This window comes from Panthera pardus, unplaced genomic scaffold, assembly GCF_024362965.1.
Source record: "Panthera pardus isolate Hobbes unplaced genomic scaffold, ASM2436296v1 HiC_scaffold_8, whole genome shotgun sequence".
NCBI classification, from domain to species: Eukaryota; Metazoa; Chordata; class Mammalia; order Carnivora; family Felidae; genus Panthera; species Panthera pardus.
This window is the reverse complement of record NW_026527013.1, coordinates 15,238,358-15,262,524: the sequence shown is the minus strand read 5'-3', so window position 1 is coordinate 15,262,524 and position 24,167 is coordinate 15,238,358. Positions and strand designations below refer to the sequence as shown.

The following is a 24,167-nucleotide window of genomic DNA, read 5'->3' as shown; positions in this document are numbered from 1 at the left end:
AGATCTCATGGTTCGTGAGTTCGAGACAGCTCGGAGCCTGCTTCGGATTCTGTGTCTCCCTCTCTCTCTGCTCCTCCCCTGCTTGCAGTCTGTCTCTCTCTCTTTCTCAAAAATAAATAAACATTAAAAAAAAAAAACCATTTTTTTAAGAAGGAGGGAAGGGACAGAGGATCTGCAGTGGGCTCCGTGCTGACAGCACAGAGCCCAATGTGGGGCTTGAACTCACAAACCCTAGAGATCAAGACCTGAGCCCAAGTCGGGTGCTTAGCCGACTGAGCCACCCAGGTGCCCCTATAGGGTTTTTACCGTAAGGAGAGCTGATCTGTGCACCGTATTCCCAGCCATCTAGGCATTTCATTTTCATTAATTTTAATTAGGAAAATTAACAACGAAGGCTGCATCACAGGCAGGTTTATTTATATTTGTTGTATACGAACCTTGCCAAAGCAGGCACCAGGCATTCGAAAGAAGACCTTAGATTTAAGGTCAAATTCCTTAATAAAGTAGGGATGGAGGAAAAAGTCTGTACGTTTTGTGTTTTGTCTAAAAGTTTCAGGCCCCTCCCCCGCTGCCCCCACAGCCTGGTTGTCACCGTGCTCAGATCCGAAGTTACCTAGCCTTGCGGCTGCTCAGCCCAGTTTAATTAACACCTGCCCTTTGGTCCCCAACATCCTTTTAAACTGACTGTTCTCTGCCCAGATAGACTTTTACACCTGTCTTAGCAATTCCGGGAAAGACGCTTTGAAGTGCCTTTTCAAAATCCCCTGTTAATGATCTGGTAATTATTGTGGTGACTTTTCAATGGGGTGTGGAGTGCTCAGCTAGCTGTGGCCCGGAGAATCCCAAGGCCCCGGGAAGGAAGACGAGCAAGGGAGAGAAGGAAACAAATCCTGAGTCTGGGGCTGCCCCAAAGTCACAGGGGTGGCCCTATATGGCCAGAGAAGGGGACCAGCCTGAGGTTGGCACAACCAGCCTGTTGGCAGATGAGACCTAAGTCCTGGGACCAGTCTGATTATAGAATGTGGGGCAACCACAGGAATGGCCCCCAAACCCCTTATACCACAGCAGGCAAAGCCAAGTCCCCGGGCTGATTCCAGGAGTCATACTCCCACATTGCCCTCCATGCCCTCCCAGTCAAGGGCCTCCCTTCCTTTCACAATCCACACCCATTTTGTTTTATTTTTCAGTGTGTATTTATTTTTGAGAGAGATAGCATGAGTGGGGCAGAGGATCCAAAGCAGCCTCTACGCTGAGAGCAGAGAGCCCGAAGCGGGGCTCGAACTCACGAACTGTGAGATCATGGCCTGAGTCCAAGTCAGATGCTCAACCGACTGAGAACCCCCCAGGCGCCCCCACAGCCGTGGTAAGCAGTCAGGGCTGCGTCCAGAGAGGCCGAGCCAGAACCGTTGGTCCTTTGATCCCTGTGCCTTCAGATCCACGACGTGCCGCTGTTGGGGCCGAATGAGGCCCAGCTGGGTAGGGCGCCCCCAACTTCTGGGTATGCCACCCCTCTCCACGCCTGTGCTCCCCGACATCCTGCTTCCACCTGTCAGAGTAAAAGGAGCACCCCAGGGGCCAAGACAGGGTGTTGGGTCTCTCACAGTCTGATCACCCTTCATGACCAAGGAGGCTGCAAAAACCAAGGTGTCCGGGCTGGCCCAAGTACTCGAAACATCTGAGCTGGCCCTCTGTCCCTACTTCAAAAAAGAAAACGAGTCTAATGGAGAAGTGAAATGCCAGCCCTAAGGACCCGTTTGCCCAGGGAATCTCACGGAGCAGAGGACATCTGGTACAGGCCCCTTGTTCTACCAAGGAGACACCATAGCACTCAGGAAGGTGCCTTGATGTGCTCAAGATCAAAGCCTCATCAGTGGATACTAGAGCTGGGACTCGAACCAGGTCCTCTGAAGCTTCTCCCCCAGTCACTACCATAGCCTAAGGTCTTCATATTTGCATGTGTCCCCTCTCCTCACCCAACAGAGAGCAAGGGCCCTGGCAGCGGGGAACAGCGAGGTCAGCTGTGCCCTTGGCCGTCTCTGACATGCCCTTGGCACAGTGGTACCCAATTACAGCTGCCAGGGTATTGACTGATCCTTGACCTGGCTTCTGGGGCCCTGGGTCTCCAGCCCCTGCTGGCTCAACCCTGCCCCCAGTGTTGCTCCCAATGCTGCCACCCTTTCTGGTCCAGAAACCATGGGAGTTGCCCTGATCAGTTACTGGAAATCATCTTTGCAAGCCACAGGCCCCCATCTTTAGTTAAGCAAGCCCAGCTGATGGGTGGGCTAGGATCCCCTTCTCTGCTTCGCTGGAGAAACCAGGAAGCAGACGCCCCAGGCATAAACCGTTTTATGTCATGTTTTCTACCTCCAATAAAGATATAATAATATATGACAAGATGGAGGAAACACTGTTCACCAAAATTCCTCTCGGGGAGGATCTTCCACATGTTCAGAAGAAACGGTCTAGTGTTTCTGAGTGTGGTCCCGGACCAGTGACGTCACCATCATCTGGAAATCACCTGAGACCTTGTTAGAGATGTGGATTGTCAGGTTCCCTCTTTCCCGCTGAACAAGAAATGCTAGGATGGGGCCTTCCAGGAGATTCAGGCACAGTCAAGATCTGGGAAGCCATTTGTGGTTGTGTTATGGAAGCTGAGGGACATGATCCAGTGGCAAAAACCGGGGCTCAACCACCTTATTAAGAGGAAGGGTCTGGGAGTGCCCGGGGTGGCTCAGTCAGTTAAGCATCTGACTTCAGCTCAGGTCACGATCTCACCATTTGCGGGTTCTGGGCTGACAGCTCAGAGCCTGGAGCCTGCTTCGCATTCTGTGTCTCCCTCTCTCTCTCTGCCCCTCCCCCACTCACGCTCTGTCTCTCAAAAATAAATAATAAACATTTTTTAACAAGAGTCTTTAAAAAAAAAGAGGAAGGGTCTGGTTACCTGTATGGCTCTAGTCAGGGGGGTCCCAGGATGAACTGGGAGGGAGGAGCTGGGAAAGAACTGGATTGTTCTTCAGGACAGAAGGGAAGGGCTTTTGAGGTTCCCTGAGGACATCTAGAGGGGAGGAGAGTGAAGACAGCGAGGCTTGGTGCCTCATGGGAAAAGCCAAGAGTGAGACCCCCATACCAGGGAGTATATCGAGGGACTGTCCATGGACTCACAAGACCTATGCACTGTGATCTCCCCCACAAGCTGCACAAAGTGTTGGTAAAGGCCTTATGAACAACCATAAGGGCTCAGGAGTTCCACACACCTTGGACGCCATGAAGAGGTGCTCAGTTCAACATGGCGGTAAAAAGAATTGCCATGGCTGCATACCCTTTCATAGTGGTCAACATTTCTGCATTTCCATACCCATCCCTTATTTGGGGGCATTTGGTTGGTTTCCAGTTTTCCACTCTCATAAACAACAAAAGCAAACAAATGGGCTGAGCCATGCTTGGCTAGGGTGGACAGGGTTGGGAAAAGAGGCCCAGCTCCAGAGTAGCACTGGGGTCTTCCGTGGAGAGGTTCACAGCCCACATCGCCAAAGTGCAAAGCGCAGAGGAAACCCAGGCACAATCAAGATGGCGGCTGCTACCCAGGGGGCCAGCCTGGGTGGTGAGGACAGAGCACGGCCAGCTCGGGGTGGTGAGGACAGAGCACGGCCAGCTCGGGGTGGTCCTGGAGCCGCCCAACTTCAAGCAGGTAGTGGCAGGGGGATTCTGATACCGTGTGAGGGTCTGGCCAGCAGCCCAGGTACCAGGAAGCATGACCCAACGGCCCCGATGGCCTTACTTGGACCATGGGTGCCAAGTTCTTGCCTATTCCCACGGACTTCTTCAGGACTCAAGGCTGGAGCAGGTCCAGACTGGGCTTCTAGCTCACACCCAGGTCTCGCGGGGCCTGACCCAGGTCCTAGGCAGAGCTGGAAGGAGCAAAGCTTAATTGCATCAGAACAGAAGCCTGCCGAGCCTGCCGAAGTTCTTAGCCCCCGCAATCAATCTTCCACCCTGTAAACAGAGTTAGAAGTGTGACTCTAGCAATTATCAAGCCCATCATTTTCCTCTTCTTCTCTAAGTAAATTAGAAAGGCTCTCTGCTCTCACTTTGCAACGGGCCCTCATTTGTAAAGTGCGGCTCTAAAAGCATTGCTGAGGGCTGTCCTTCCAGAAGAAGGTGTCATGCCTGATGCCCAGTAGGCCACAAGGCTTGGCTTCCAGCCCTGGTTTTGCGGCCAATCGGTTTGTGATCTTTGGCCAGGCCAGCACCCCACTCTGGGCCTCGGTTTCCCCATCTAAGAAGATTTTGGACCAGGTGGCCTCCAGGATGCCTTCCTGTCCTCGTGGTCACTGGATTACAGCCGTGCTTCATTGCCGGGGACGGTCCACGTAGCCAGAAGTTTAGCTTCTTCTCAGTCTGGACCTGACCCTCCCCCGTCACACACAGTGTGACCCTACAGGTGCAGGCGTACAATTCTCACAGTAGCGTAAGAGAGGAGGAGCCAAAGCAAAATGCTGGCCACACTCACTGCACACTCACCCTGCGCAGGCCCTGATCTGATCATTCTACAACGATGACCACATTTAACCCGCACCAGAGAACAAACATTAGGCCCATTTCACAGGCAAGAAAACTGAGACACAGCAATGTCGAGGAGTGTGTCCAAGCCAGGTCTGCCCGGCTCCAAAAGCCACGTTCACAGCCACAAGGTTCTCAAATAGAAAATCTAGACACCTCAGTAGAAAAAGAACGGATAGGGACGCCTGGGTGGCTCGGTCGGTTAAGTGTTGGACTCTTGGTTTTGGCTCACAGTTCGTGGGATCGAGCCCTGCGTCAGGCTCCACACTGGCAGTGGGGAGCCTGCTTGAGATTCTCTCTCTCTCTCTCTCTCTCTCTCTCTCTCTCTTTCTCTGTCCCTCCCCCGCTTGCCCTTTCTCTCTCAAAATAAATAATTTTTTTTTTATTTTTTTTTCAGCGTTTTTTATTTATTTTTGGGACAGAGAGAGACAGAGCATGAACGGGGGAGGGGCAGAGAGAGAGGGAGACACAGAATCGGAAACAGGCTCCAGGCTCTGAGCCATCAGCCCAGAGCCTGACGCGGGGCTCGAACTCACGAACCTGGCTGAAGTCGGACGCTTAACCGACTGCGCCACCCAGGCACCCCAAAATAAATAAATTTTTAAAAACTTAATAAAAAGAATGGATAGAGCAAGAGAAGAAGCCACCTCAACGCAAAGGGAATGTCAGGCAAGACCCCTGCATGACTGAGTGTGCCCAGGCAAGTGACAGATGTCCCCAAGCATGTGTGGGCCAGAAGCTCCGTGGGAAGGGTGCGGTTAGAAGGCATCAAAGTCTGATAAATGTGTTCCAGTGTGCCCGGCTCTCTCAAAATGGGCTCTTGCTTCCCCCAGCTCCTCCCTACTTCTAGAAATGGAATGTCAATTACTCTACTTGAAGGGAGTGTTTGGCGGTGCTTAGAAGCACGACATAAATCTGGATGACACCCGCTGGTGGCCGATGACCCAGCTCAGTCCCCCAGGCTTTCCCTACTGAAACCCCCAGAATTCACGACTATCAGGGCTAAGCGACATCCCAACTTTTTAGAAGATGGATAAGAGAACCACAAAATGTCACTTGCTTTAAGCGTTGTCTTCTCCCCGCAAAATTATTTTTATTACCAAAAAAATGTTTTCTAGAGACAGAGAGAGCATCAGTTAGGTTCCTGTGACAGATACCGATCCCGGAAGCTGGGTGTTTCACACGGAAACTACTCCGTCGTTGCCCTCAGTGTGGGTTAGTCCGTATCCCTTGTCTTTTCCATCTTTCTCTTAAATACGTCCCTGAGTCATTCATAAATACGCTATTTAAGAATCCATCGATGTCAAGCCCAAAGGCTCCCAGGTAATCTCAGGAGCCCCAGGCTGGGCGTCTGCCCAGCTAAGTGGTTCCTGCCGAAGCCCAGGTTCCCAGCCAGCGCTCGCCGAGCCCTTGCTCCTTACCAGGCACCCTGGAGGTAATGGATTTGGAGAACCATAATCCAGGGCTTCGTCATTAGGGATGCACCAGACTGGGGGGACATCCTCCGGCATCTCAGCGTCGGTGGGATATATGAGCCGGGAGTGAATGCAGGGTAGATGCACTTGGAAGGCTGAAGAGATGTAGATGGGCCAGCCTTTGCCAGCGGCCCAGCCGCCCTGCACCTGCTTCCCCATCAGTAAAACACAACGATGCCCTCCAACTCCCGAGGTCGCTGGTGACGGCAGAGGCCACGGAGCAGGGCTGTGATGATGAACGAGGGGCGCCTGGCTGGCTCAGTGGGTAGAGCCTGTGACACTTGATCTTGGGGTCAAGCCCCAAGTTCAAGCCCCACGTTGGGTGCAGAGTTTACTTAAAAAAAAAAAAAAAAGAACGAGACGGTCGAAGTTTGAATCTTGTTCCACCACTGTGTGACTCTGTCCAAGTGACTTAATCCCTTGGAGCCTCAGTTTACCTCATCTGGAAAATGGCCATGGCAATGTCTTCCTCGGGGGACTGTGGTGAGGATGCACTTCAAGCACTTGACACGGTGCCTGGCACTCAACAAGTGTCTGTTAAGGGACAGTTGTCATCTGGTGAAGGTGCCAATGCGAGGCCAAGCCCAGAAGAGGTGCTCACTCAGCAGGCACTTCTTTCCCCTTGGAATCTTTCTACACACGTACCACTTGGGCACTGTTTTCCTCCTCCCGGTGGCTCTTAGACTCTTCATCTTTTTATAACAGCAGAGGCTCCTTCTTTCCTCAAAAAGTCTTTGCTGGAATCTCCCCAGAAACCCAGAATGATGCTCAGGTCCCTGGATAGAAAAGAGATACCAGCAGTGGCCCTGCCCACCATGCACGGAGGGTGCCCACAAGCAAACAACAAATGCACGAGACAGAGTTAAGTCCAACCAACAGCCTGAAGCGGGCTACGGCAGCCGTGTCCTGGGGCCGCCTATGATTAATTGCCAAATGAATTGTGCGGGCTATAATTGCTGCCGGGGCTATGCGGACATAAATCTCCCTTCCGACCACAGCGATCAGGAAGAATGAATGCACACACCCTGAAGGTCTGGCTCAGGTGCCCAGAAAGATGACGGAGCTGCACGGAAGCAGAGGGCACAGGATGGTCAGGATCTTATCAGCGAACACCAGGGGGTCGGGGGGGGGGGCTTCCAGGGCTCCCCCAGGGGGCCCGCGACAGAGGCCCGCTCTTCAGCTGCCCCTGTGACCAGTCCTCGAGTTTCCCATCCGAGGAATGGGATTTCTCAGGGAGGCAGGCATGGAAAATATCCCCCCCCCAACACACACCAACAAAGTAGCGAGGCCTTCCCCAGTGACTCTGATGTGGCTGAGCCGCTGGTTTCTGAGCCTGTCTCTTCTCTGTCCTATTTTTACGACGCTTTTGTGGCTCTTGCTTATTTCTCAGTCTACAGTGTGTGGGAATAATATCTTAATTCCACCCGCATAATAGGGGAGGACTAACGAGTTACTGTACCTGCAACACTCTGAGGTCGTTGGATAAAAGGAATTCCAATAACCCAGAGAGATCTTTTTGTTAAGTCTTACTTCATAGGCGGTACAAGGAAAAATTAGCTAATACCGGGGAGGGGCAGAGGAAACGAAGAGAATGAAATTACCGTGCCGCATTACTAATTATTTTCTTTGAAGTCCTCGGTGATTGTTTTCTACCAATACGGTCCGTGTGGAGAAACTTGCTCTCGGTATTTTATGAACAAAACAGAGGATGGCTGAAAGTCTTCCGTTTGTTTTCTATAAATTACAGGATCTGGGGAGATGGAAGGAGGCTCATTTGCCTTTCTTCCTTACATCGATAGAAGGAAGGTCTGGGCCCATCTGGAATGTTCCTAGTAATTTGGCTTGCACCAGCTCGTGCCCCTCCTTGGTGCAGCTGGGCGGCCAGAGTTCATGAGATCAGTTTAGCCCTCCACACCAGACTCTGCCCGGCCGGGTGGTCCCCCGGTGGGGCCCGGTTCCACAGCCAGCCCTGGGCAGGGCCTGGTGGGCAGCCTCCCGCCCGCAGGCTGGTAGGGAAACACCAGTCTTGTTGCTGGGGAACGGTGTGGCTCTGTCCCTCTCAACTCCCTAGACCGCCACCCACATCCCACCTGCTGGACGGGCAGCCTTTGGAATTCACTCATTCACCAACTATCACCGAACCTCTTACTGTTCCCCCGAACAAAACAGAGAAAGCCCTGCTTTTTTTGGGGGGGGGCGGGGGGGTAGACATTCCAATAAAGAGACGTTAAACCGAGAAGAGTATGTCAGCTGGCGGTGAGTACTAGGAAGACGCAGAACAGTGCACAGGAAGTGGTGACGGGGACAGTGGCAATGGTGCTGTTTTACAGGAGCCGTCGAGAAGGGCCTCGCCGAGGAACCTCCATCGCAGCAGAGAGCCGAGGGAAACAGGGAGCCGGCAAAGTCAGTGTCACAAAGAACAGCCGCCCAGGCAGAGGGAAGAGCAGGGGCAAAGATCTTGAGTTTGCACGTCCCAGGAACAGCAAGGAAGCCAGTGCTCCTGGAACAGAGCCGGTGAGGGGCACGGAATGGGGTAGGAGACGGATTGGAGAGCAGGCCGGGAACCACACGGCATAGGAGCAGGTCTCTGCCTATAGCTCAGGCAGCGCTCTTAACCAACCAGCTCACTCCGTCGGCAACGGGGTGTTGCACACCCTATGTCCCTGGCTGGCCCTCGGGGTCCCTGCCAGGCTGAAGGAAGAGAGCAAAACAGTAACAGTTGCAAAAGGGGGTGAGGCTTTAATATAATTCTCTCTCTTTTTTTAAATGTTTATTTATTTGCTTAGAGAGAGAGAGAGAGCACGCGCACACAGGGGATGGGCAGAAAGAAGGAGAGAGAGAATCCCAGGCAGGATCCTTGATAACAGTGCAGAGTCCAACATGGGGCACAATCCCATGAACCCAGAGATCATGACCTGAGCCGAAATTAAGAGTCAGACACTTAACCCACTGAGCCATTCAGGCACGCCTGTAATTCTCTCTCTCTTTTTTTTTTTTTCAGAAGTAATTGTTGCACGTTTTAGGGGATACGCAAAACGCAGAAAAGAATAACTATGGGGCACCTGGGTGGCTCACGGCTCAGACAGTTAAGCATCCGACTTTGGCTCAGGTCATGATCTCGTGGTTATGGGTTCAAGCCCTGCATGGGGCTCTGTGCTGACAGCTCAGGGCCTGGATCCTGCTTTGGATTCTGTGTCTCCCTCTCTCTCTGCCCCTCCCCTACTTGTGCTCTGTCTCTCTTTCTCTCTCTCAAAATAAATAAACACTTAGAAGGAGGAGGAGGAGGAGGAGGAGGAGGAGGAGGAGGAGGAGGAGGAGGAGAAGAATTATGCACATACAGAAAAGTAGAGACCAGGTAGCTGGGGTTCTCATTGTTTCCTCTGCTGATTCCCAACCTTTATATAATGCAGCTGTAATGCAATATACTAAATATGTTTATCACATATGATACAATATGTTATATGTTTTCAATGTTTTTAAATATGTAACTCTTTTATTATTCTGTAAAGGCAACAAAACATACAGATGACATTTTCCCTTATTTAATGCCACAAAGTCATATTATTGTTTATATATGTTACATACCCATATTATCACAAATGGTACAAAGTCATATTATCTCATATGTAAATACTATATAGCTGATCATGAATTAGGTGTGTAAGCCAAACAATGTATTCCTCTGTTAAGTAAAAAAAAAAAAATACACACGGGGTGCCTGGGTGGCTCAGTCAGTTAAGAGTCCGCCTTCAGCCGTGAGTTCGAGCCCCACATCAGGCTCTGTGCTGATGGCTCAGAGCCTGGAGGCTGCTTCAAATTCTGTGTCTCCCTCTCTCTCTGCCCCTCCTCTGCTCACACTCTGTCTCTCTCTCTCAAGAATAAAAAACATTATATATAATGTATATACATATACATTATATACAATATATATGTGTGTGTATATATATATATATATTATATATAATGATCATAGCAGGATGTTGTAACCTTGAACTGAAGGACTGGAGGAAGGAAATCACTGTGTGTATAAGACAGCACTTTGGACTTGGTTTCCAAAATAATTTTCACCCCCTTAGAAAACATAAATATCCAAAGATGGAATCCTCACAGAAATCAAGAACAAATCAATTTGAGCTAATTTCAAATACAAGAAAGAGTGTGGCACGAAATACAAGCCATGAATATAAGCACAGACTATCCACCATATTGTAGGCAGGTTATAACATATTCGCATGTTTATAAAACACGCATCTTACAAAAAGAAACTCAACTGACGATTTTTCTCAAAATAAAAGAGATTTGCACCAGATCCTCTAACTCACGTACAGACTTTGGAACCCAACCTCCACAAGGTGACATGGCACTAATTCTGAGCCTCTGCCTACCCTGTTAGGTCCTCTTCTCATTGCTGGTAACACAGCAGTCAACAGGACAGAAACTAACTTCACTGTTTACCTTTTCTTCCCCAATTCCCACTGTCCAAAAAGAAGGCAGATCAATCTAGAGTTTCAGTCCCTCTGAGGGAGGGTGAGTGTCGGACCTCTGTGGCATGTGCTGGAAACGAGGCCAGGAGGCCGGTGGCCAGAACACGGGGCTACGGTGATATGACTTTGCAGCAAGCTGCTTGCCCTCCCCGCACCCCCAAGCAGATCTTTGTCTTCTCCCTCTGCTGCCGCCTTCTCTGCTGCACAGACAAAACCAGGGAGCCCCCACCTCTGGCCGAAACCCTAGAGAGCGTCACCCACTATTGTACACAGTGGCCAAGCTTAGAACGCACCCCTTGAAGACTGGGCCTCTTTCGGCCCTCACATCACTTGACGTTCCGGGGCTGTTCCCAGGCCCCCCTTGCTCAGTCCCCCAAAGGCAGTCAAAAGAGTTCCTGACATGCAAGGCTTTTAAAGGAAGAGTAATTTTTAATAGAAGCATGAAAATGCACATCATTCTCTCTGGGAGCATCACTTCCCAGCAGAAAAGTGATGAGGGCTTGAACAAAAGGGGAGTCCTAGTCCCTCGGGGAAATGTATCATTTCTATAGAAACCAAGGACCCTTCCAGACAGCCAGTTCTGGCAGGACTAATAGTAAGGACATCACAGCAGCCACCACTGGACATGGAAGCACTTCTGTGGACAGACAGATGGACGCTGAGTTGGGTGCATTTATCCTAGCATCCCTGCTGGGCAGGTACCACCGACCTCACTGTTCAGATGGGGAAACCAAGGCCACGTCAGAATAATGACTTGCCCAACTGGAAAGAGGCCAGGTAGGTTCAGATATTTTGAGGCTGTTTTTACATCTTTCTCAACCTGCTTTTACTCGTTGTTAGAAATAATGCACAGCTTCCAGAAATGTCATCAGCCATGACGCCTAGCAATATAGTTCGGTTCAGGAAACTCACCTCAGTGAGGCCCACTTTGCTGGCTGCTTCCTGCCGGTGGGTCCCTCCACGGCTTCCAGCCTCAGAAATAGCTGGTGCTCAGGGAGCATGATGGCTTTAAACCATAGGTCATTCTCTTAGAGGGCATCAGTGATTTTCCCGCCAAGTGTAAGAGACCAAATTAACTAGGAAAGCGTTCTTAAAATATAACTCTGGTTGTGGCTCCTTATTCTTGACAGGCCTCTCCCAACCTACTGTCTATCCTAAAAGGGATGAACTGTCCCTTGACACGAATTGTACAGACAAAGGCTCCTCTGCCGGCCAGGTGGGGGCCCTGCACGGGAGCAGCGGCTTCCTGGGAGTGAAACACCCCTTCGGGACCCCTCCCTCGGAGCCGGAGCCGCAAGGCTGCGAGGCTCACATTGCCGCCAGCCCATCCCCACCCAAAAACTCGTATGGAGTTCCTGGCGTTTTCCTCCGGGTTCTGCCTGCCTTGAGAATACCAAGTGGGTCTAACGTGTCCGAGGCATATTAAAAAAGAAACTCTGCAGATTTGAGATTGATTTTAAGAGACATCGTGGAAAGGCAGAAAGCCTAGTGGCCCGGAGTCCTGTTCCTGGCTTGTGGGGTGGCCTGGGAGGTGAGGGGAGGGGGGGATGAAGAGGAGGGGGGTGGGGCGTCTCTCGGCCTCAGTTTCCCCTTCTGTAAAACAAGAGGGGTCCAGGTGAGCGCTCGCAGGCTCAGCCCTCCGCGTGACCAGGGGATGCGAGGACGCAGTTGTCCCACGGCGCCTCCTCCGCCCGGAGTCGCACGCGTGGGCAAGCTCCCCGCCCCCCCCCCCCCCCCCCCGCCGGGCTAACCGTCCCCGCCCCCTTCCCCACCCCCCACCCCCGCCCCGCGCGGCTCCCGCAACCCTCCGCTCCGCCCCGGGCCGGGCCGCGCGCAGGCGGCAGGGTCCCAGGCCGACACCCCGCGCGCGTCCCGCCCGGCCTGGCGCGTGGAACCCCGCCCTCCCCCGAGTCTCGCAGCCAGGCGGGCGGAGGGCGGGGCGGGGCGGGGCGCGCGGGAGGCGGAGCCGAGCCGGGGAATCCTGCTCCGGGCGAGCGCCGGGCCCTGCAGAGCAGCCCGGCCGTCCGAGGGCCCCCGCGTCGGGGGCGGCGGGGAACCCCAGACGCAGCCCGGGCCGGGGAGGGATCCCCGTGCCGAGCGAGCCGCCGCCGCCGCCGCCTCCTCCTCCGCGCCGCCCCCGCGGGCTGCCAGGTGCCGGGCGCGCCCCCACTCCGCCCGGCCGCCAGCTCCCGCGGTCCCGCCGTCCGCTTGCCGGCCAGTCGTCCGTGCGCCATGCAGCCGCCGCCCGCCCCGCGCGCGTAGGCGCCCGCCGCAGGCCATGCTGCTCCCGCTCGCCGCGCTGCTGGCCGCCGCCTGCCCGCTGCCGCCCGCCCGCGGCGGGGCCGCGGACGCGCCGGGCCTCGGTGGGGCGCCCCCCAACGCCTCCGTCAACGCGTCGTCCGCGGGCGAGCCCGCCGCCCCGCGGCTGCTGGCCTCCGCGGCGCCCGGGCCCCCCGAGCGCCCGGGCCCGGAGGAGGCGGCGGCGGCGGCGCCGTGCAACATCAGCGTGCAGCGGCAGATGCTGAGCTCGCTGCTCGTGCGCTGGGGCCGCCCGCGGGGCTTCCAGTGCGACCTGCTGCTCTTCTCCACCAACGCGCACGGCCGCGCCTTCTTCGCCGCCGCCTTCCACCGCGTCGGGCCGCCGCTGCTCATCGAGCACCTGGGGCTGGCGGCCGGCGGCGCGCAGCAGGACCTGCGCCTGTGCGTGGGCTGCGGCTGGGTGCGCGGCCGCCGCCCCGGCCGCCTCCGGCCCGCCGCCGCCGCCGCCGCCGGGGCGCCCACCGCGCTGCCCGCCTACCCCGCGGCCGAGCCCCCCGGGCCGCTGTGGCTGCAGGGCGAGCCGCTGCACTTCTGCTGCCTGGACTTCAGCCTGGAGGAGCTGCAGGGCGAGCCGGGCTGGCGGCTGAACCGCAAGCCCATCGAGTCCACGCTGGTGGCCTGCTTCATGACCCTGGTCATCGTCGTGTGGAGCGTGGCCGCCCTCATCTGGCCGGTGCCCATCATCGCCGGCTTCCTGCCCAACGGCATGGAGCAGCGCCGGACCACCGCCAGCGCCGCCGCCGCCGCCGCCGCCCCCGCAGCCGTGCCCGCGGGGACCACCGCCGCCGCCGCGGCCGCGGCCGCCGCCGCCGCCGCCGCCGCCGCGGCCGTCACCTCGGGGGCGGCGGCCAAGTGACCCGCTCCTCCCCGCGCCCGCCCTGTGTCCGCGCTCTCGGGTGCCTTTCCCGCCGGGAGGCTCGGCCGGTGTGCTTCGTGCTGTCGTGACCGTTAGTTCTTCTTCCGGGGAGGGGGTCGCCGGAGGGGGCCCAGCGGGGTGGCCCAGCGGGACGCGGGCGGCGCTTCTGGTTCCGAGGGGGCAGCTGCAAGGTGGGAGCCGCGCAGCTCGGAAGACGGAGGAGGGAAATGGGGCCCTTTCCCCTCGGTTGCATCCCCCTGCCCTCCCTCCCCGCACCCACGTGCCCTATATTCATGGCAGAAAATGACCAAATCCTGTGTATTTGTTTTATATATTTAATAACTGTTTTAAATGAAAGTTTTAGTAAAAAAACAAAACAAAACAAAATCAAATTGCTATTGCTGTAGGAAGAGAAGCTCTTTGTATCCAAACATAGTATTTGAAGTTTCTTGTTTTTTTTAATTTATTTAAAGGTGGGGGAGGGGGGAGGCATGGGAAGGATTTCACACCCACATATTGTTACCGCTGAAAATGAACTTTATGAACCTTTTCCAAGTCGATCTATCCAGTGACGTGGCCTGGTGGGCGTTTCTTGTACTTCTGTGGTTTTTTTTGGCTTTTAATACAGACATTTTCCTCCAGAGATGCGTATGTAGCTTTTTTCTTGGTTTGATTTGGGAAGAGGAATCCAAGAATTACAAGATTTTGCCCTGAAATGTGAGGGAGAGACTCTCCAAAGTCAGAGAGGGGCTCCTGCTGCCTGGCTGGCCTGGCTGGGAGAGGCGGGAGATGGAAACTAACCGTGTTACTTACCCTAAGGGCAATTTCACCTTCTACCCCAGCTGCCCGCCAGCACCCACCGCCACCCCACCCCTCAGCCTCATTGACGTTTGTCATGGTGGCACACAGGGTTTTCTGTCATTTGCCTTTTTGTCCCCTGCCTCACCATCTGCGAAACACCCAGTAAAATACCAAAATGGTAAAATCAATCATTCCCCCGAACCAGGTATCTATCCTTCACGGAAATGACTCACTTTAAAAAGCAAGAAGCAGGGAGATAGCCTTTTCGTATGCGTAAACCTTAGCATATGAGCACATTCCAAAACCTAGTTTGCAAACCTGAGGCTTTATGTTGGCATTAATAAGATTTTTTTTTCCCCTAAGGTAAGCTCGGTGACTGCTGGACAGGGGTTTCAGATCCTTCCCAGTTTTCAGAAGCAGAATAAATGTAAAGTCCTTAAAGTGGCCTGATGCAAAAACCATTTTGAAAGCCTTTTAAAAAAAGATTTCAAAAGCTACTTTCTTGCTCTACTTTCTCCCCACTTTTGAGTGAATACCTTGTACTGGTTTAGAGCTGTAGTTCTCAAAGTGGGGTCTCTGGACCGGCATCATGAGTATCACCTGGGAACTTGTCAGAGATTTAAATCGGGGCTCCATCCAGGACCGACGGAATCAGAAACTCTGGGTGGGGCCCAGCAATCCGTGTTTTAACAAGCACTCCCAAGGGGTCCTGATGTCTTTCGAGTTTGAGAACTGCTGTATGCGAGTGGAGGGGAACCTTGGAAAGATGTAGCCTCCTTTAATCTTGAGATGTATCTATTATATCAAAGAAATGAGACCCCCCCCCCTTTTCCACAGGAATCTGAAGGAGGGGATCCAGGGCTATCTCTTGCCGAGGCCAGCCACGAGAGAAGGGGGTGAGGGTGACGGCCTTCCCCTACTCCAGATCCAGATGTTGAAGTTCAATGTAATGCAAACCCATTAGCCTCACAAGTCACTGCAGATCTTATGCCCCAAAGCCAAGGGGGTATGTGAGTTGCCCTCTTTTTTCAGCCCTGGGGTATCTAACAGGAGAAAACCAGTAACTGCTAACCTTGGTCAATTTTCATATAATCACGGTGTTTGTAATTCTCGAAGTCACATTAAGGATTCCTGGCAACATACACACACACACACACACACACACACACACACACACACATGCTCTTTCTCTCTCTCCCTGCTTTTTCCCAAGATGGAAACTAAGGGTCAAAGAGGTTCAGCATTTTGCCTTCAATCACAACTATATGATTGTGGAGGCAGACCTGAGACTAAACCTTTAGTTAAGTGTCCAGCCCTTGATTTCGGCTTAGGTCATGATGTCACAATTTCGTGAGTTTGAGCCCTGCATCAGGCTCCGCGATGACAGTACGGAGCCTGCTTGGGACCCTCTGTCTCCCTCCCTCTCTGCCCCTCCTCCACTCACACTGTCTATGTCTCTCTCAAAATAAATAAAAACACGTAAAAGCTATGCATATATGTGTATAATATATGCACACACTCTATATACATACATGCATACATACATAGGATGGGCCCTAATGAATACTTTCTTAGGGCAGGGCTGGAATATTGATATCTATTGCTGCAACAATAGACCTTCCTAAAGGAAGGTCGGGCAATAGCAATTCTGGCAATTTCCAGAATTGCCCATAGAGCCTGCACGTGCACGTAGACATACGTGTATATTGTGCATGTATAAAACCGATGGACTGCTTGGCTCCTTTTCGTGCTGACTTTGGCGGCTCTCTGAGAGCCAGAGCCCCAAGCAGGAGGCCACACAGTAAGGATGGAGCCTGGGTCCCTCCTGTCCCTTTTTAGTGAGGATTGCCCACTGGGCAAAGTAAGTCAGGCCCTGGCAGGCACAGCGGTGGGGTCTGTGGGGTCTCGCTGGCATAGTCTCAGTAGTGAAACACTTACTTCCACGTATGCGTTTTATTTAAAGGCCAATCAGCGAGTGCGCGTATGTCCACAGTCCCCAGATTCCAGCCCATTCTTCAAGCCTCCGGGGGACAGCTTGGGCTGCTAGTGACATAGCTAAGTCCCCAGAATAAATCATCACTCCCAGTTATTTTTGCTTCTCCTGAGAGAGACTTTACCCGTGAAGAGGACGTGTACCCACCGTCCAAACTCCAGCCGCTGCTATGGGCTGCCCTACTGAGTTGTCTCACGTTCATCGTGAGAGCCCCCCCTGGCCTGGATCTGAACACCCTTGACTCCCCTAGGGCCTGCCTCAGCTGAAGACAGCCACCCGGCCCAAAGCCACACCCCCTTCCTGGGGCACCACATCCAGGGACCCATCTGATCCGCGTGAACATCCAGTCCTCTAGGGGAAGCTCTGAAGTCCTCCCACCTTCAGAACTCCTGGCGGGATCGGCGGAGGCTTCCGCTGAGAGACTCCACGGAGGCTTGGCCTCTCCCCTCTGGCTGTTCCGGCCTCCTCCCATCCCTTCCCTCCCACAGCTGTCAACCCGAGAGCACTCCCTAACAAACCTCCTGCCCACTGATCTCTAGCTCCCAGCCCGCTTCTCCTGGAACCCAGCCTGTGATGGGCACCGTACCTAACGAGATGTGGAACTGTTCCAGCCACCTGGTCATTAGAAACAAGGAACATCCAGGGCGCCTGGGTGGCTCAGTGGGTTAAGCGTCCAACCTCGGCTCAGGTGACGATCTCGCGGTTCCTTGAGTTCCAGCCGCAGGTCAGTCTCTGTGCTGACAGCTCGGAGCCCAGAGCCTGCCTCAGATTCTGTGTCTCCCTCTGTCTCTGCCCCTTGTCTGCTCATTCTCTCTCTCTCTCTCTCTCTCTCTCTCTCTGTCTCTCTCTCAAAAATTAACATTAAGGGGCGCCTGGGTGGCGCAGTCGGTTGAGCGTCCGACTTCAGCCAGGTCATGATCTCGCGGTCCGTGAGTTCGAGCCCCGCGTCGGGCTCTGGGCTGATGGCTCGGAGCCTGGAGCCTGTTTCCGATTCTGTGTCTCCCTCTCTCTCTGCCCCTCCCCCGTTCATGCTCTGTCTCTCTCTGTCCCAAAAATAAATAAAAAACGTTGAAAAAAAAATTAACATTAAAAAAGAAACAAGGACCATCTGAGGAACAGATCATTACCATTCTATTCCTTTTACACAGATCACACAGCTGTACTTTTTCTCTTCCGTTCGGGTAGTTCTGTAATATCCACAATCAGGGGTGATATGGGAAATAACCCCTAATTCCAATCAATGCCTGCTTAATCATTGCACCTCCTAGATTCACAAGTCGGAAGAAAGCCTGTTCCTTTTCTCTCTCAAATGATGGTATCCGTCAGGATATACCGGGTTATATTTCAGTCGTATGCAGTCCCGACATCTCATCAGCTTAACACAAGAGAAACGTATTCCTTGCTCATGCCACACGGTCAAAGTGGGCAGGGGTTCTGCCCATTGGAATCACTCAGGGTTCCTGGTTGAGGGTGACCCTGACTTGACAATAGGGCCCCATCATCTGGTTAGGAGGAAGGAAACTCTGGAGGGTCTCCCACAGGCAACTCAATGCTCCATCCAAGAAGTCACATCCTACCCTACTGATTGGAAGGAGTCATCTGGCCCCACCCAATGAGAGGGGAGCCCACGAGATCGTGTTTCCAGTCCCCAGAGGAGAGGAGAATCTGGTACCAGGAACAGCATTGAGTCGAGCAACACCCAACACCACTGTGACCTACAGGCCCCCCAGAAGAATTCCGGGACTTCGCTCGGCAGACAAAGAGTTCACCCCAGGAGTGCCATGCTGACTCTCCTCCTGTGGCACCTGCCCACACTGACAGCTAGACTGCCCCCCAGGGATTGTACAAGCGAAGGAGGTCATCAGCTTGGTGGCTGTTCCAACGTTTGGGCAAAGTGGGTCCCCAGAGAATTCAGTCTGGAAGATTTGGACAAAAATACACTCTGGATCCCCGTGATGTAGGAGTCATCTGGGGAGCAGGATGGGAGAAAGGTTAGGATTAAAGTGGGGAGAAAGGAAGGGAGAGGTCAGAGCAGGCACCCCCTCTCTCCTGGCCCCGCCCCTCCCCCACTGCGCAGAAATGGCTAATTCAGTGACATTGGGGGCCAGACGGGAGTCGGTCTTCACTGTGCCGGGTCTCTCCTGTCACTGGGGAGAAACCATCCATTTCCCAGCTAGGAGAAGAGGTTTAAAGCTGTGAGGACTGGGAGAGTTAAGAACAGGTACAGACATTGGGTGCATGGCTGAACCTTCCCTTGGGGACACTGGGAAGACGCCTCCTCTAGAGCGGGCGCCTTGGCCTTTCCTGGCTCTGCTGTGCCTCTTGTGGGGCATCTCTCCCGGGGCATTACTTGGTCCTTCTGGGTGGGAGGACTGCTGGGGAGCTGGGGGAGCACACGGTGTAGCAGAGCACAGGCTCCTCACTGCACTCGCCGTGGGCGGGCACTGACCGGGCATGGCCTTCTGTTCCCGGCTCTTCCCTGCTCAGGCTGTGGTCTTAGGGCAAACTGCTTCGTGCAGTCGGCTCATACTCAGCTCCCCCCAAGGGCAACCAGATCTTCCTTGCAGGGTCTTGGTCTGTGGGACTTACTCTCTCGCTCTCCATCTTCCCTGGGTTCCTACCCCGAGGACACTGGTCCTCTAGCTCTCAGAAATTTTCAGGAGCCCACTCTTCTCTGGGCCTGCACTCCCCCACCCCCATCAGCTCTAACTCCTTCTACTAAGGGCATTTCTCCTGCTGCCCCACCTCGCAGGTCCGTCACTGCTGGGCCCCTGCGGTTTTCTCCAAAGCCAAGGGCTCCCCTAACAGCAGACGCCTTACCGTCCTCAGCCTCCTGCTCCTTTATCTGCCTCCTGAGAAGCACCTTCTTCTCTCACCCCCTCTTCCAGCTATCAGCCGAGTCCCGGGGTCCCCACGCAGGTGCTGACACTCGGTGATTTCTGCCACACCCAGGACAGGATGGGGTCTGAGCGCGTTCTGAGGAAGGTGGGGATTCCCTGTGGTCCTCTGAGGACTAGTCACATGCCTGCTGCTCCCCCAGGACAATTCAAGGCCTCTCCTGGCTGCGCCCTGAGCATTTTCCTGGTGTTCTCACTGCCTGAGTATTCCCAGAACTATCTCCTAAAGTCCTTGGCTGAGCTTCTGTGCCGTTGAGGACACGCGGTCGGTTACGCGTCCAACTCTTGATTATTTTGGCCCAGGTCACGATTTCGCAGTTCATGAGATCACTCCCCGCGTCGGGCTCTGTGCTGACAGTGCAGGGAGCCTGTTTGAGATTCTCTCTCTCTCTCTCTCTCTCTCTCTCTCTCTCTGCCCCTCCCCTACTCAGGTTCTCTCTCAAAATAAATAGACTTTAAAAAAAAAATAAAAACTTTCAAAAAAGGAAAGACACTTTGCCGCAGGGCATCATCTTTGCACCCTTGCTTGAACACAGACGATGTATATTCGTTGTAGAAGCATCAGAAAGGTCGATAAGTAAAAAAGAAAGAGAAGAGAGAGTTCGTCTTTCCACCACCCCCAAGAGAAGCCCCGCCAAGCATTTTGGGGCACCTACTTCCTGTCTATTTTTGTACACCTGTGCCCATGGCTAACTATTTAATATTAAAAAATGGGATTGTGCCGGACATAACTGTTTTTAAAACTTTTATTCTACAGGTGCTGCACCATAGAAAAATGAGAGACTACCCTTCACAAGAGAAATGACTCCGTATCGGCAATAACACCAGCACCCACCAAGCGACCGTGGTTAATATTTATTGACAAATGGCCAAACGCATCTGCTATATATATTTTAGCCCTAGGGTGCCTGCTTCTTAGAGCTTTGCTGAGGGGTTCTTTGGTGGTCCCCTGCCTTTGCAGAAGGTAATGGAGGGGCTTCTCAGGGCCAATGAATCATAAAGACTGTGTTCCTAACAGGTGGGTCAGAAATCGGTCGCACAGGATATTGAAACGTATCCAAGGGCCAAAGGCCTGATGGAGATGGGGTGTAGGCATTGTGGTGGGGGAGGCCTGCTTTCTTTCTTATCCCAAATTTATCATCTGCAGACACATGTCAAAGCCAGACCGAACTTCCCACCCCTCCTGGAGAAATGTGCCCGCTTTGTGTCTGAGCTCCCGGATGGGGCTGATAAGGAACACAACTTTAGAGGATGAACAATGTGATTCATCTCCTCGGGTCGTAACCACAGACCCGCCACGTATTGTCTGGGTTTACTTGATGTCTTTGGAGCGAAAACGAATTCCGAGATTCAATAAGCAGGAAGGATATTGCTCCTGGAGAATGCTGCCCCCCAAAGCTGTCACAGCCCCACATGGCCAAGTAAAGCCATACACAGATGTGCCTATGGCAGGGATGGGGGCTGAAGACAGAACACCCGGGGAGAGGACCGAGATGGAGCCAGAGGCGGGGGAGGGGGTGGAATCGACCACGAACAGGAACCATCAATGGGTCAAAATGTTGGGGCGCCTGGGTGGCTCAGTCGGTTGAGCGTCAGACTTCAGTTCAGGTCCTGATCTCTCAGTCCGTGAGTTCAAGCCCCGCATCGGGCTCCGTGCTGACAGCTCAGAGCCCAGAGCCTGCTTGGGATTCTGTGTCTCCCTCTCTCTCTGCCCCTCCCCCACTCCTGCTCTGTCTCTCTCTCTCTGTCTCTCTGTCTCTCTGTCTCTCTGTCAAAAATAAATAAACTTTAAAAATAAATAAATAGGTCAAGATGTATTCAGCACCACTCCCAGTGATTGTGTTAAGGTCTTCTGGGATGAATCTTGTCTAGGATTGGGCTCCCTAGAGGCAGAGTCTGAGATGGAAAGACTCACACCCAGGATTTATTGAGGGGTGTCCTCCAGAGGAGGGGAGTGAGGGAAGCGGGATGGGGCAGGGGAAGGAGGAAAGCAGGGATGTGGTCTCAGCTGGAGTCCGCTTTGGCCTGATCAGCTCTAGAACCAGCTCTGGACCAGCTCTGGAACAGGAATCGTTCCACAGTGTTGCCCCACCTGGAGGCACGGGGCTGGTCTTCTGTGGTCCCATTTCAGACAATCACTTGGCCAAGGTCCGGGTACAGGGGCTGCATAGCCTCCCTGGCAACTCCCACTTAGCCGGGCCCAGTTCTCCAGAGAAGGGGAGCAGCTGAGAGGTGTTAGCAGCCCACCCTCCCAGCGGCTGGGGGAGAGGGACGAAGGCCTGCAGAGGGAATCTGGGCGGAGGCACCCACAGGATTCACTGCCCACCCTACCTGGCCCCTGAGTCCCATCCCAGCAATGACGAGATGAGCGGGTGAAGCTCAGACCTGCTTGTCGAACCTCAAACTGCTACCCCACTTGTGCGCTGACCTCCGGACCTTTGCCTGTCTCAGCTGAGGGCTGGCTGGCTGGCCTTGCCCCCCGGATGTCCTGCACTTGTGCTAGGGAGGGGCTGTGGGCTCTGTCACACTGGCACTCCCCCACGAAGTGTGAAGTGCCTGCCTTCACCTCTGCGTTCAAGGATTGTTGGCGTTCAACGCTTGCGTATAAGGGAAGTCCCACAGGCTCAGAGCAACTATAAATCATATGTAAATGGGTAAGTGTGGCTACATTCCAGTAAAACTCTATGAACACGGGAATGTTAATTTCGTAGAAATTTCACGTTGCGAATTCTTTTTCTTTTTTTTTTTCATGTTAAAAATGCAAAAATTATTCTCAGCTCCCAGGTTGTAAGGAATCTCTACACGCGACGTGGGGCTGGAAACTGAGATTAAGAGTCATGTCTCTGCTGACTAAGCCAGCCAAGCACCCCAATCCTACAATACCATCTTTAAAAAAAATTTTTTTGGGCGCCTGGGTGGCTCAGTCTGTTAAGCGCCTGACTTCGGCCCAGGTCACGATCCCACACTTCATGGGTTCAAGCCTCACGTCGGGCTCTGTGCGGACAGCTCAGAACCTGGAGCCTGTTTCGGATTCTGTGTCTGCCTCTCTCTCTGCCCCTCCCTCACTCTGTCTCACTGTCTCCCCAAAATAAATAAACATTAAAAAAATTAAAAAAAATCTTTTTGTTGTTGTTTAATATTTATTTTTGACAGAGAAAGAGAAAGAGAGAGCGAGCAGGGGAGGGGAAGAGAGAGACACACACAGAATCTGAAGCGGGCTCTAGGCTCTGAGCGGCCAGCACGATGCAGGGCTTGAACTCATGAACTGTAGGATCGTGACCTGAGCCGAAGTCAGACACTTAACCAGCTGAGCCACCCAGGCACCCCTCCTACGATATAATCTTAAAGTTTGGCGAAGCTTTGTGCAGCATGTTTAGAAGTTCTGTGTCCTTTTCTCTGTCTACCTGGTAGATTACAAGGAACCCAGCGTGTTGAGCCACACCAAGGGCGGGCAGCACATCTCTTTCAGGTGTGCGTGACCCTGAGCATCACCCTCGAGCCTGCTTGCTCAGCGAGCAGCGCAGGCCAACAGAGGCAGAAGCTGGCGGCCAGACACACTGGCACGATGGTATAATGATGCAGCGAATTAGTTCTTAAACCCGTGCACAGAGTCCTCTCGGGCCACAGTGGAGAATTCCCCTCCACTCCGGAGCATCTGACGTTACCTAATTACCACCTTTTGCAAGGGGGCAATTTTTTACATATTGTCTTTTATTTTTAAAAATTTATGCAAAATTTGCTTGCTACACCACAGACTGTTTTCATAAAATGCAATTATTTAACTTTGTCATCAAAGAGTAAAAGCTATTTTTCCTCCGGGGACACCAGCAAGCACCATGGGGTACGTGTGCCCAGCCCCTGGCGTGGGAGCCCAGGAGTGTGGCCCGCATGGGTTATGAAGTCAGACAGACGTGGGTGGGGACTGGAACCAACATTCTGCAAAAGTCACTTAATCTTGGGGAACCCCAGTTGTCTCCTCTGTGAAACAGGATTGACAAGAATATCTACAAGACTAAAATGAGCCTTCTCCATCGGGATAGGGTAAGCGATGCTGGGCATCCAATTTAAAGGGGAAAAGGTTTTAAAATGTGTTCTCTCCCTCTCTTTTTTATTTCTTACATGTAATTAATTTACTTATGGAAGGCACAGGGGTTTGTATTGTTCTGTTTTGCTTGGGGTATAAAGTACACGCAAGAGATCACATGTAGACAATCCCTTTTGACAAATGCATCCAACATAACCCAGCGATGCACAAATGCATCGCCATAACCCATAACCCATCCAACATAACCCATCCAACATAACAGTTCCATCACCTCAAAAAGTGCCCTCGTGTCTCTAACCTTAACCATACCACCACATGTGCATCCAATACACACACACACACACACACACACACAGAGGAACCACTGTTTCCCATCTGTTTGCCATTGGTTGTTTTTCCCTTTTCTAGAATTTCATATAAATGTATCATACCGTGGACTCTTCTGTGTATGTGTACTTTCGCTCAGCACATCTGTGAGATTCAACTATGTTTCTACCCGTTTCACTAGTGTTGTTTCTTTTTATTGTTGAGCAGTATTCCATCCTACCAGAATGGCCTTCCGGACCAGTCTCCAGGTGATGGACACAGGAGCTATTTCTGGTTCTGAGTGACTTTATTAAAGCCGCCACGAAAATATACGTATGGGACATACGTTTTCCTTTCTCTTGGGTAAATACCTGAGAGTGGAATTGGAAGTCATATTTATGTTTATAAGAATTTCATTTTTTCCAAAGTTT

General features: G+C 53.0%; 1 protein-coding gene across 1 annotated transcript; it reads left to right on the top strand.

The window, feature by feature from the left end:
* Positions 1 to 12,667: 12,667 nt before the first annotated feature.
* Positions 12,668 to 14,335, top strand: TMEM158 (transmembrane protein 158). Its single transcript, XM_019416522.2, has one exon. The coding sequence runs from the start codon at positions 12,798 to 12,800 to the stop codon at positions 13,692 to 13,694; it is 897 nt and encodes a 298-aa protein (XP_019272067.2). The 5' UTR covers positions 12,668 to 12,797; the 3' UTR covers positions 13,695 to 14,335.
* The last annotated feature ends 9,832 nt before the right edge of the window (positions 14,336 to 24,167 follow it).

Coding starts and splice junctions, on each gene's coding strand:
- TMEM158 (XM_019416522.2), top strand. CDS start 12,798: ATGCTGCTCCCGCTCGCCGCGCTGCTGGCCGCCGCCTGCCCGCTGCCG.